Genomic DNA, 13,506 nt, shown 5'->3' on the forward strand with positions numbered 1-13,506 from the left:
AAAAGAAAGCCCATGCTCATTAGCAGTCACTGCCTGTTTCCCCCTAAGTCCCTCTCTTCCATAGTTCCCACATTTGGGACAACTGATCTACCTCTCCCTTCTATAGATTTGCCTAATCTAGAGATGTCATATAAGGTATTAGTATTTATTCATTTTTTTAATGGCTGAATAATACTCCATTGTATGGACATACCACATTTTATTTACCAGTTGATGAATTTTCCAGTTATTTCTACTTTTTGGCTATTATGAATAATGGTGCTGTGAACATATAGTTAGAACTATTTGTGTGGATATATGTTTTAATTTCTCTTGGGTATATACCTAAAAGTGGAATTGCTAGGTCAAATGGAACTATGTTTAACCTTTCGAGTAACTACCAGACTGTTTCAGCACCATTTTACATTCCCATCAGCAGTACGTGAAGATTCTAGTTTCTCTACATTCTTACCAAAATCGATTATTTTCAGTGTGCTGCGTTTTGATCCAAAAATGGTATATCTGTGCAATCTCTTTCAATCATATTGGCCTTACTATTTTTCATCTAGCCTCTTAAGATATCAACAACACTAAGATAGTTATAAAGTAAGTATATATAATAACCAATATCTTTCCTTTTTATAGATAATACTCAGTCAGAAAGTATATTGAACGAAAACATTTCATCCACAGTAAAGCATAAAAATAGTTATTTTTTAAATCAAGGAATAAAATTTAATGATAAATATAGAAACCTTATAAAGAAAATAAACAAAAATAATTCGGTTCATAAACAAAATTTGAATGAATGGTGTTGGGGAGAAGCAACATGTAAAAGGTAAAAATGTGAAGTCCCTACTCATCAATCTATAAAAAACACAATCCCGCCCAAAATTCTAATAGGATTTTTTTTAAAAAAACAATTTTATCTGGAGAAAAAAATGCTCAAGGATAAACAGGAAAATTCTGAAAAAAAGAAATGTGAAGAGGGAAGACTTTTCCTGATTCTTTATGTCAAAAAACACCCTAAGCACAGATATAAGAATAGTAACAACTGAGAGAAAATATCTGCAGCGTTTACAAAGGATTGTTCTCTCTAATATAAAATATGTAAAAGAGAAATACATGAAAAATCTATTTAAAGAGGTATAAATAACTAATTCAGAAATAACAAAAAAGCTCAGGGATCACTAATCAAGTAACAAAGATTTAAAAATAAGATGTCAGTTTTCACCTATCAGATTGGAAAATATTTAAAATTTAATAATTACCTGTAGGGAGCTAGGAAAGATACATTATCGGTTGAGCGTATATGTCATAACCTTTTTGGAGTTACTGTTATTCCAAATTTTGAGATAATTGTCAAATATTGGGCACACTTTGAATCAATTATACTTATAGAAAATCATTATGGGAAGTTATTCAAACTCACAAATATTTCAGTTCAAGAATATTTACTATATAATTCACCAATAAAAAGTGCCTAAGTACCTAATATATGCTACAACAGGGATGAACCTTGAAAATATTCTAAGTAAAAAAAAGCCACACATTAAACACCACATATTGTATAATTCTATTTGTATAAAATGTCTAGAAAAGGCAAATCTAGAGTCTAAAAGTAAATTAGTGGTTACCTAGGCCTGGCAGCTGGAGGAGAGGCTGAGGGGAAATGCTGAGTGACTGCTAACAGGTAAGGAGTTTTTTGAGGGAGAGCTGGTGAAAACGTTCTAAAATTGATTGAGGTGGTAGCTGCACCGCCCTTTGAACATACAGCCATTGAACTGTAAACTTCAAATGGGTAAATTGAATGCTATGTTAATTATATCTTAAAGCTGTTATTAAAAAATTAGATTATATTTAGCATTTAAAAAAATATGCGAAATACTACCTCCTTAGGTAAGGCTTTCAGAAGAGGTGGCATTTGTCTTGGATCTTGTAAGATTCACAGAATTTCAAGATTCAGCTTGAAAGATGGTGGGAAAGATGGTAGCAAATAACAGATCACTTCTAAGCTTAGTGACTTAAAAAAAAAAAAACCCACCATTTTATGTTATAATCTCTCACACTTCTGAATTGACTGGCCCTGCTGGCCTCATTTGAGCTCTCCCATGCAGTGGCAATCAGATAGCAGCTGGGTCTGGAGTCATAGGGAGGCACACCTGGGATGCTGGCATAGTTGGATCTCTCTCCCTCTCTGTAATCTCAGGGTTTCTACTCTCTATGGTTTCTTCTTATTGTCTTTACCACAGAGGTAGCTGAACTTCCTACATGGTGGCTTAGGGCTCTCAAAAGCACAAAAAGCAAAAGGTGCCAGACTTATTTAAGGTTGAGACCTAGAACTGATACAATACCACTTCGTGGCTTTTTCTTAGTTAATGTAGTAGTCACAGCCAGTCCCAGTGCACATTGTTGTGCAACCATCACCACCATCTCCAGAACTTTTTTATCTTCTCACGCTGAAACTCTGTACCCATTAAACAGTAACTCCTCATTCTTCCCTCCCACCATTTTGCTTTCTGTTTCTATGAATTTCACTAAGCACCATATATAAGTAGAATCATACAATATTTATCTTTTTGCAAGTGGTTCATTTCACTTAGCATAATGTTTTTAAGATTTCTTTGCATTGTAATATGTGTCAGAATTTCCTTTTTAAGGCTGAATAGTATTCCTTTGTATGTATATACTACATTTTGTCTATCCATTCATCTGTCAATGGACACTTGGATTGCTTCTATCTTATGTCTATTGTGAATAATGCTGCTATGTACATGGGGATACAAATATCTTTTAGAGTCTCCACTTTAACTTATTTTGGATATATACCCAGAAGTGGACTTGCTGGACCATATGGTAATTTTATTTAACATTCCTACCAACAGTACACAAGAGTTCCAGTTTCTTCACTTTCTTGCCCATACTTGTTATTTTCTTTTTTCTCTTTTTCAGTAATAGTCATCCTTATGGGTGTGAAGTGGAATTTCATTGATTTGCCTTTTCCTAATGATTAATGATATTGAGCATCTTTTCATGTGTTTATTAGCCCTTTTTATGTCTTTAGAGAAAAAAGGTTCAACTTCATTTTTTGCATATGGTTATGTTTGGATATTTTATAGTGAATTTTTTGTTTTTATAGATTTATATAATGGTATTGTGATTACATTAAGAGATTTTTATCTAGAGTTATATTTGCTGAAAATGATACTGTGGAGGGGGATAAGTGAGTATGCAAGTGAAACAAGGTTTTGTTATATATTTGAAAATTTCCAAAATAAAAATTTAAAAAGAAGAATTGGTAAACCAGGAGAATGGTGTTTTAGAAGCCTAGACACAGTTTCTGTAGTCAGTCAGTGGGCAACTTTGTTAGATGCTGTAGAGAGGTCAACTAGAATTAAGAAAAGATGCTATTGATTTCAGCAGCTTTAGAAGAGTGAAGTAAAACCTGATATCAGGTTTTAGAAGAGTGAAGTAAAACCTGATAGCAGAATGTTGAGAAATACACGTGAGACAGGAATATGGAGAAAGCAGTGTGGGATCACTCCTGATGTCAAGAAAAGTTGTTTTTAATAAGTCTAAAAGGTTACAAACCTGTAATTAAGAAAAGAAAAAAGTATGAAGTGAAAAATCAAGGACCATATTGCTTTTACTTCCCCTTCTTCTCACCCATCCCCTCCAGTTTAGGCCCACAGTTTACTCTTAAGATGTGTGGCTACTGAGCGAATGGAATGGCAATTGAGTAGGAGAGAGATTTTTGAGAGGGAAACTCAAACATGCCTTTGCCTGAGAAGATCTAGTAGAAAGAAAGCAAAAATAAAAATGAAACTGAGGAGGACTTAATGGAATAATACCCAGAGAAGACAGAAGAAAGTAGGGATTCAGTGGGCAAGTTAGAGAAAAAACAGGCATTCATTTCTTTGAGACAACAGGAAAGGAAATGACTTCATTTTTCTCTCAAGTGGTAGACCAAATTCTCTGCTGAGAGTAATAGAGGTTATAACAAGGTTGGTGGCATCTAATGTGTGGTAACATTTGGTATAAGTACAGCAATGAGCAAAAGAATGACAGTGTGGAGGACCCAGCTCAGGCCTCAACTATGCTCAAAATGACTTTTTCATTGAGGAATGCCATCCCACAGGGAGATGTGTCATCTTATTGATTGCCAAGGATGACTCAGTTTTTTGGCTGGTTGACTATAAGGAAGGTGTTTCTTCCTTCCCCCTTCTATGTGTAAGCTGACTAAAAATATACATTCATATTTAAAAGCAGCTCAAATAGGACAGCGCTTCAGTCCAGAGTTCTTTATTAGCTGTACTTCCTTTCTGTGAGTCTCTTGAGTAGGCTCTCGGGGGAAGGGAGAATTTGACAATATGGTTAGTTACATGGAGAGCTCTAATAGACCATATTGTGGCAATGGAACAAAGGAAAGCGGTAACAGAAAGCTTGTCCCTGCCCATTAGTCATATTGCAGTGACAATCTAAAATGTGGTCAGTGGTAGATTCTGTTTACTATATTTGGAATATATACATTATTGAGAATTAAATGGTTTTATATGTACAAAATTTGGTATCTGTGAACCTTGTAATATTCTGTAGAAATAGAAATGGAAATTATATTATCTACTTTAGAGAATAGAATTGTCTAAATAAATATCTAAAGAGTTGTCCTTGTCAAATATTTCTCCCTCTATATATAACTTTTTTCCTCAAGATTTTATGTAATGGAAATTGTTTACTAAGCATCACATTTAGAGGATTGTAAAAGTGAGCTTTACTTTTTATTTTGTAGGAGACCCATGTACAGTATCATCTCAGCTGGAGTTAGAAGAAGCCTTTAGACTTTATGAGCTAAACAAGGACTCTGAACTCTTGATTCATGGTAAAGGGGTAGTCATTTCTTACTCTTCTAGAGCAATATTTTTTTTTTAAATAGCCCTGTATTCTTGACCATTGTAAAACATAATCCTGATGTTATTTTCTTAATCTCTATTCCTCATTGCTATGTAATTGTCCTTATTCAGTAGTTTCTCAATTGCGAGAGAAGGTAAAATCAATCAGCTTCTTATAATCTTGGGATATTTGTTATTTGTGTATGCCTTTTTTGGATATTAAAGTGTGATCAACGAACAGTGTTTTCATAGCAAAGTTTAGGGTAGAATTTAAGAATCGAAAGCCTAGTTACATCTGTCATCCCTATGCAGTTTTGCAATGTATGCAAATAATGATCTCCAAAGGTAAGGTATCTTTTATTTTGTTGAAGGGTTAACAGTGAAATTATTTACACAGTTCTTACAGGTATTACTGTGTTAAATGTCTGCACATCTGAAAGGTAGGTAGTAGTATAGAGAAAAAACCTAAATTCAGCCATCATGTACATTGTAGACCTGGGTTGTAAATCTAGGTGTTCTGATTCCAAGTCTGTGTTCTTTTAATTCGACTCTGCTACCCCTCAAATTTTTATGCCATGTAGAACTTAATGTACTGCATTTAATTGCAATATATTGGCAATATTTTATGGGAGCTTTATGAGACCAGACCTAGGGAACTCTTTAAAACTTGAAACAGATACAAATCTCCCATAAGTATAATGAATGATTTTAATGCCTTGTTATAGTTCATTTATATTTTTCTATACAGTATTTTTTTTAAACAGTAGTTTGATTTTTTTTCTTCCTTAAGAATTTGACATAGTGATCTTTAATCTAATTCGTTAAGATCTTAGCAGAACTTTACAAGTCTTCCATTTTTTGGATCATGTCTTTCTAAAATAAAGCTATAATGAATGTTTAAAGAAATGAGTGATCAATTAAAACCAGTTTAAGCTTTGTTGCTTTCAGTATTTTGTCACAGATCTGTTTTTAGAGGTTAGCTTACGTTCTGGCATACTCTGTGCTCTTTATTAAACCATGTCCTTTTGTGTATCACGGACTACAAATAGTTGACTAGATGTTCTTAAACATACAATTTCTTTATATTCTATCTCTTTATAAAAATGGCCTGAATTTGTTTGTTTACAAATATATAGTTCTAAGATAAAACTTACATTTTTGGACTTGGTACTGTTTCCAGTGTTAATTTATTCCTAAGTTTAGCATACATTTTTTAAAAACTGTACTGGTTTATGTTCATACTTATATACATTTTATAACTTAATTTTAATTCTTCATTGCAGTAAACTTGTCACTACAATAAGGATTTAAGGAACTAGTTCTTAATGATTTCTCTAAGGACAAAAAAAATCAATTAGTGACATAACAGGGATTGGAATGAGTAATTTGAGCTTTTAATATGTTATTTATGGATGTTCATTTTCATAAAACTTCTTTTAGGTGGCCCTGGTAAAGTGGGTCTCTTTAAAAAGTAATACTGACCATATGCTAAATATCTTGTGTCAAGCGAGGATAAGGTTGAAATTTGGGTCAATTTTTTGATATTTGAATTCTGTGTAATTTGCATGTTTTAAACATGTATTGATTTTAGTTTATTTTCTTTCAGTCTTTCCTTGCGTACCAGAACGTCCTGGAATGCCCTGTCCAGGAGAAGATAGTGAGTGTTTACATACTTCATAACTTTGAATAAAGTTGTTTATGATACAGTGGCACAAGTCAGAGAAGTCAGAAATAGAATTTTTAATTCATTCGATTTTTTTTCCATTCTTCAATCTCATTTGAATATAATAGCAACTGCCTAAAGTCTCCTTTTGCCAAATCAAAATCAGGCAGTTGTTACAACTTACTGACATAATTGCCTATTATGCATTTGAAAGGAAAATTAAATTAATTTTAGGTCATGTTTCTCCTTAGTCTTTAATTTTGGAAATTTTCAAAGCTATGAAGAAGTTGAAACAATGTTAAAAACAAAAATACCCATATGTTCTTTGCCTAGATTCACCAGTTTTTAACATTTTTGTTTGCTTTAACTGTGTATCTGTGCACGCAAATGCATACATTTGTGTACATAACAAACACATTTGTTTTATATTTTTGCTGTACCATTTAAGAGTAAGTAACTGACATCTCACTTTACAAACTTAAGCGTGAGTCCTTAGGAATTGTTACGAGATTTTCTTTTGAATGTCTAAGCTAGTAAGTAAGTAATGAATGAATCGAAAGAGTCAAACAGTTATTTGGTCTGATGTAATTTAAGTATGCAAACTTGTATATGATCATAAGTTATTGCTTTTGCTATATGGTATAATTTATTAGTTGTGGATATTAAGCAACTCATTTTTATTTGTGTTTTCTGCACATATCCATGACTTTAAAAGTAATTGTGGTGTTTTGCTTTGAATTAAGTGAAATAGATCTAAACTTGCAATTCTATGACTCTTCATGCAACTTGGTGAAAAGAGAAAATTAAAAACTTTGAGCGTTTGTATATGGAGTTGAATGGGGGCCATATACTATATCGGAAGGTGGGGAACTATAAGGAATAGGTAGAACTCTGAAGCAACAGTGAAAATTTTAGGTTTGTATTCAGCTAGGAATATTTTGCTGTGGTTCCAGTGGCGGCTGGGTTTAAGCCAGTATAGGCTGCCTTCAAAGAGCTCTTGGAGAAGCAAGCTATTCTCCCTTTGGCCAACCCAGAGTTTTAAAAGACTTGCCATTGTAGCAGATCTTGGCTTGAGTCCCATCGCCAGATCTATTATGGGTCTGTAGCACACTTCCCAGATAAAATATTATTTCCTAACTTTTCATTGTATTTCATGCCCATTTTTCCTCTTTAAATTTTGCTGATGGAGATTTTGACACTACTCCTTCCCCAGCATGACAAATATTACCAAACTCTAGTGCATGAGGAGAAATCAGTAGCCATTAATGTGGTTTCTGGGCTCTTTTAATTCGTAGGAAACATTAACATGTTTAAGATATATCAAGTTATAGTTCATGAAAGCTTCTGAAATAAGATGTTCTTTTAGGTGAAGATATTATTAATAGTAACTTTCTGCTTTGGTTACTCCTAACAGAATAAATAATTAAAAATAAAAGCATCTATATTTAAAGTTGTGTATTATACTATCTCAAGATTTCTTATTCAGAGAATTTCAACTGGTCTTTTCTAAATTTTAAATAGTAAACTCAGTGTTACATTTGCTTTAAAATGAGTTTACAAACCTAATGGAATCTTTCCACATTATTAACTGTTACAGTGGAATATTACTATTAATGACTAATAGACTGTGTGTGTGTGTAAAATAATGATTGACTTAACCAAAATTACACAGATGGTCTAGATTTAATTTTTATGGAATTTCTTTGTTTAGGAAAAGTATTAATATAAAAACCATTTGATGGAAGGTTATTGAAGAAAAGAATATCTTGTGTGGTTATAAAATGACCCTGAGACATCTGTAAGAGTACTTACAAAAAGGAAAGGTACCTTTACAATGAAGAAAACTAGGAATCACTGCCTTTTAACAGAGTGAACACCAGGAGTGGGAGTCGGTAATATGACATTTATGCATCTCTTGATGTAATGTGATAAGAAATACACATCGCCTATGTATTATTTTTACCAAATAATAATACCAACTCTAATGAGGAAACTGACAAATCCAGAATGTAGGACACAAGACAACTGCCTAAACTAAAAAAAGTCAACATCTTGAAAACAAACAACAAATAAGGCAGAATGAATGTTTTAGCATACATTAAAGAGACAAAAAAAGTATAGCATCAAAATGCAATGCCTGAATCTTGATTGGATCCCGTAAGGAACATGAAAGCTATGAATGATACTTTGAAGGCAGTTGGGGAAATTTGCATATGAACCATATATCAGGTAATATTGAATTCATTTTAATTTTCTAAGACATGGTAGTACTAATGTTCATAAGTAGAATTAGAGGGAATGAACTTAATCTCAGGCAGTGGACACTTAGGTATTTAAGGGTGAAGTGTTATGTTGTTTGCAACTTACTTTTAAATGATCCAAATAAAAAAGTATATTAAAAAGAGAAGAAAGCAAAATGTGGCAAAATGTCAGTCATTGCTAAATCTTGATGAAGTTTAGTGTTCTGTTTTTTCAACTCTTCTGTGGGTTTAAAATTTTTTCAGAAATAAAATTTGGGGGAAAATGAACAAACAGAAAAGCAATAATAGTTGTTCAAACATTTGTATTCCATGGGCTTTATTTTCATCTAGTCCGTGAAGGAATGTTTTGTTTTTTCACTTTCAGGTTTTTACCTGTATTTATTTTTTTCTTGCAATGAATATCATGAAAAAAAATCACAGACTTAATTATAATAAAATGGCTTTTATTCACACTTGCTCTTTTTTAACTTTGAATCTCTCTTCAGAATCCATCTACCGCAGAGGTGCACGCCGATGGAGAAAGCTTTATTGTGCAAATGGCCACACTTTTCAAGCCAAGCGTTTCAACAGGGTAAACCTTGGTTTGTTGAATGTGGATAATTTGAGACAACTATTTTTTTCCTCTACTGTAAAAGAAAGGTAGTCTTGTTCTTTCCTTTTAAAGGGATAAGTTGGGTTACCTAACATTCCCAGTTACCTTTTTTCTTGAGGTAATTTTTAATAGCATCTCCTTTCAGTCTTAAAAATGTTCCAGATTGGATGATTAATTATATTATTACCCTAGCTATAAGACAGTCGGATTTTTTGATATAATTTAAGATAGCCAGAAAATAAGCTAGGTTTATTTTGGAAACCATTTAATATTATAATTTTAATTCTCACTGTGTAGAAAATAATAATTGCAAACACTTATTTAGCTTTTACTATGTACCAGGCGCCTTTCCAAATGCTTGACATATATTGATTCATTTAATCCTTACAATAACCTCGTGAGATAGATAGTATATGTTTCCATTTTATAGATGAAGAAACCAAGGTGTAGGGCAGTTAAATAACTTGCTCAAGATGACACAGTAAGTGACAGAACCAAGGTTTGAAAGCAATCTGTCTCCAGGAGTTCATGTTTTTAACTATTCTTAAATAGTTATGGACTCCCATTTCTATTTTAAAACTGATGCCATGTTCTAAATTCATTACTATAAATAGAAGCCACCACCCGGGGTTCCCAAACTCTTGTTCTCAGTAGCACTGATATTTAAAAAGCTTCAAAATGGAAAATCACTTTAGGTATTGTTTTTTAAGAGAGCAGGGCTTTGGTTTTACCTCTGAACAGTGTGGAAGGTTTATCTTTGCCCAGGAATCTTTGTACAGCCTTTTCTGCCATATGTTTGTCAAGTTTAATTTACTTTTCCTGTTTTTATTATTCTCGGTCTAATTACATGAAGACAAACTTCTTGGACTTAAAACAGAAAACAACATGGTTGTAAATTTCACTCTCTTTAAAATAAGTTCTCTTTTCTGTTTTTTTTTTCCTAACCATCAAAGCTTTGGAAAAGTATGTATGATGAAGAGATTTGAGTTAGAGAAGAAAGTCACTTATTTTCACTATTCTATGAGCAAACTGTTGGGAAATGATTATGACCCCTTTTTTTGTTACTAAATTCTGTTGAATTACTCTTTCCAGCGTGCCCACTGTGCCATCTGTACTGATCGAATATGGGGACTAGGACGCCAGGGATATAAGTGCATCAATTGCAAACTCCTGGTTCATAAGAAGTGCCACAAACTTGTCACAATTGAATGTGGGCGGCATTCTTTGCCACCGGTAAGACACAATTGTCTAATTTTAATAGAGCATTTTTGATGGTACTACTAGAAGAAAGGGCTTAAATGGAGGGTGTTAAGGAACCACAACTCAACAGTGGGCATAAGATCACAGTCCAGTTAAGATAGTGGGAATTCTGTAACTATTACAAATTTGTTGGTAGGGTATAGTTAACTTTTTTGTTTAACTTTCTACAAAATCCTCTTGTGTAAATTAGGAAGATGTAGGGAGAACCATTTAAGAGATTTTTTTTCTTCTTTAAGCTAAACTCATGATTTTATAGCTTCCATGATTCTGGCAACTATACTAAGCAGATACCAGGTAAGAGTCAGAAGCTTCATGTTTGCTATTTAAAGTGTCAGACTACTGAGGACTTTTTGCATTTAAACTTTTGATTTTTTCCTTTCTATTTTAAATATGTAATTAAAACATGTTCACTATAGAAAAAATAGAGAATACAGATGAATAAAGAAAAATTAAATTAAATCCCCCACAAAATCTACCATCTAAAAGTAATTGTCATTTGCGTATATCCTTCCAGAACTTTTTCTGTGCAAATTTATATGCATAAACATTTAAAATTTTTCCACATGGAAAATTTTAAACATATATAAGAGTAGATAGAACAGTATAATGAACTTCCTTGTACCAATAAATCATCCTGCTCCAACAGTTACCAATTCATGACCAATTTTGTTTCACCCATTTAACCTGCCCTTGCCCTGTATTATTTTCAAACAAATGCCAGACATATTTCAGTATGTACCTCTAAAATATAAGGACTCTTTAAAAACTGAAAACCAAATTCCTTATATCAAATACCCATACAGGCAATGTTCAAAATTTCAGTTATCTCATAAATGTTATGATTTTGCTTTTAAAATTTTCATTACGAATTGGAATCCAGTTGAAGTCCATATTTGCAATTGATTGATATATGTTTTAGATATTTTTAAATTTACGATTCCTCCCCACCCTTGCTTTTTCTTGCTTGCTCACTCTTGCTCTCTTTTCCCCTTACAATTAACTGTAGAAGAAACTGTATTGACGTTTAAAGTGTCCTTGAATTTTCTCTTTGTTTTTCCATGGTTATGTTTAAAATGTTCCCCTGTCCTCTTTATTTTCTGTATACTATAGTTGGATCTAGAAGTTTGATTAGATTCTGGTTTTTGTTTTCGAGAATACTTCATAGAAGATGGAGTGTTTATTCATCAGAACGCACGTAATATTTGGTTGTGTCTCGTTCTACATACTTTTAAATAAAAGTGGGATCACATATGTACTATTGTTTTCTAACTCATTTTTTTTACTGAACAATATATTTTGGTGATCTTTCTATATCTATTTAGCTATCTATATTTTCATTATTCTTAGCATAATATTTTCTTACGTGTCTGTACTATAATTTTTTTAACCTGTTCCCCATGATGGAATATTTGAGTTGTTTCCTAAATTTTCCTATAAAGAAAATCATAGTGAACTTTCTGGTAAATAAATTTTATTATTTCCTTAAGGATTCAGAAGTACTTGGTTAAAGGATATGCATTTTTAGAAAGATCTGAATGCATCTTTCTAAATTGTCTTCTAGAAAGATTATACCATGTTATTCATAGTACCTTCTTTGGGCATTATAAAAATAGTTTATTACTAGTAGCTCTTTGGTATTAGAATTATTTAGCTAGTTCATATAAGGTTAGAAATGGGTTTGTTGTTAGGGAGCTAAAAGTCCAATCTCAATAAAAAATAGGAGGTCAGAAATTTCAAACAATTTATCCAGGGTACTGTTGACATTTTTTAATATTCTTAGGTGATAGATGATTTGTGTGAGTTTATAAATGTGGAAGAAAAGAGGGACAAAGTTAGTGATTATATTTAGGATAGGTGTTAAACACATTGAAAAACGCATGAGCCTATCTTTAAGGCAGCCTTAAATTATAACTGTACAATTAATGCTCCTTCTCAAACTTACTCTTTCTTTTTGGTATTCATTAAACTTGGGTCCAAGATTAATGAATTAGTAACATTTTGGTTTGAATTAGCTTTACCTGAGGTTATTGACAGGTGGCTGGTTAGGTCAGTTTCTAGGAGGTATTTCTTTTTCTTTTTGGGGTCACTGACACCTTTGAGACTTTAGAAAAATGAGGAGTCCTCAAAATTTTGCATATAATTTCAAAAGGTTTATAGACATCTTGAAGTCTATCTCGTGACCTCAGTTAAAGAAATCAAGTACTAGAGACTCCTTTTGCCAGAGACTAAAGTGAGAATATGGAAGTGAGCTCAAAGGAAGAATCAGTAATGTAGAGGAGAAAAATCAGAGTTTAATTTGGTTTGTAATTGTTGGTCTGAAATTAGTTTTGTGTTTCTTCTGTTACTCTGTAAAATGTGACTAACATTACCTCATTTACAGGAATATTATGTTGGTTTCATGTAATAAAATTAAAAGTGAATTAAATACAGTGATATAATTTTTACTTAAGTTATATTCTTTCAAATTTTAATTTTAATATGCTGTGTCTCATCAAAATAATGTTTCTGGATTTATAGAGATACAGAGATTTCAAAAGAATTCACTAAGTTACTGTTTCTTTGGAAATGTTTGTAGGAGCCAATGATGCCCATGGATCCGTCATCCATGCACTCAGACCACGCACAGACAGGTAAGAATGTCAAGAACCATTGTTCATTAACAGAACATCATTTAAAGATTTCTTTAGGTGACTCTTGCACCGATGTTTAAAAACATTTAGGTTCTTCCCAAATAAAAGTTAGATAACCATATTTTGCGGTGGTAATATTGTAGTAATATTTAACATACACATTTGGCATTTTAAAAAGACAACTGTGTAAACTACAACAAATGACTATTTTCTGTAATTTAGATAAATTATT

General features: G+C 32.4%; 1 protein-coding gene across 7 annotated transcripts in view; it reads left to right on the forward strand.

The window, feature by feature from the left end:
• PRKCI (protein kinase C iota) overlaps window positions 1–13,506 on the forward strand; it is a 69,939-nt gene that overhangs the window by 25,838 nt on the left and 30,595 nt on the right. For 4 of the 7 annotated variants that reach the window (XR_002777687.1, XR_002777690.1, XR_002777688.1 and 1 more), the window contains 5 exons: window positions 4,769–4,858; window positions 6,475–6,525; window positions 9,278–9,363; window positions 10,477–10,617; window positions 13,220–13,274. Coding sequence is in view for 1 of the 7 variants with exons in the window: in XM_011380309.2 (XP_011378611.1) it covers window positions 4,769–4,858; window positions 6,475–6,525; window positions 9,278–9,363; window positions 10,477–10,617; window positions 13,220–13,274 (423 nt within the window). In the remaining 6 variants the exon portion in view is untranslated. Of the gene's footprint in view, window positions 1–4,290; window positions 4,353–4,768; window positions 4,859–6,474; window positions 6,526–9,277; window positions 9,364–10,476; window positions 10,618–13,219; window positions 13,275–13,506 lie in introns of those variants that run through there. The other 3 variants (XR_002777692.1, XR_002777691.1, XR_002777689.1) reach the window with 3 other exon arrangements.

The sequence above is a fragment of the Pteropus vampyrus genome, unplaced genomic scaffold (genome assembly GCF_000151845.1).
Source record: "Pteropus vampyrus isolate Shadow unplaced genomic scaffold, Pvam_2.0 Scaffold12, whole genome shotgun sequence".
NCBI lineage: Eukaryota > Metazoa > Chordata > Mammalia > Chiroptera > Pteropodidae > Pteropus > Pteropus vampyrus.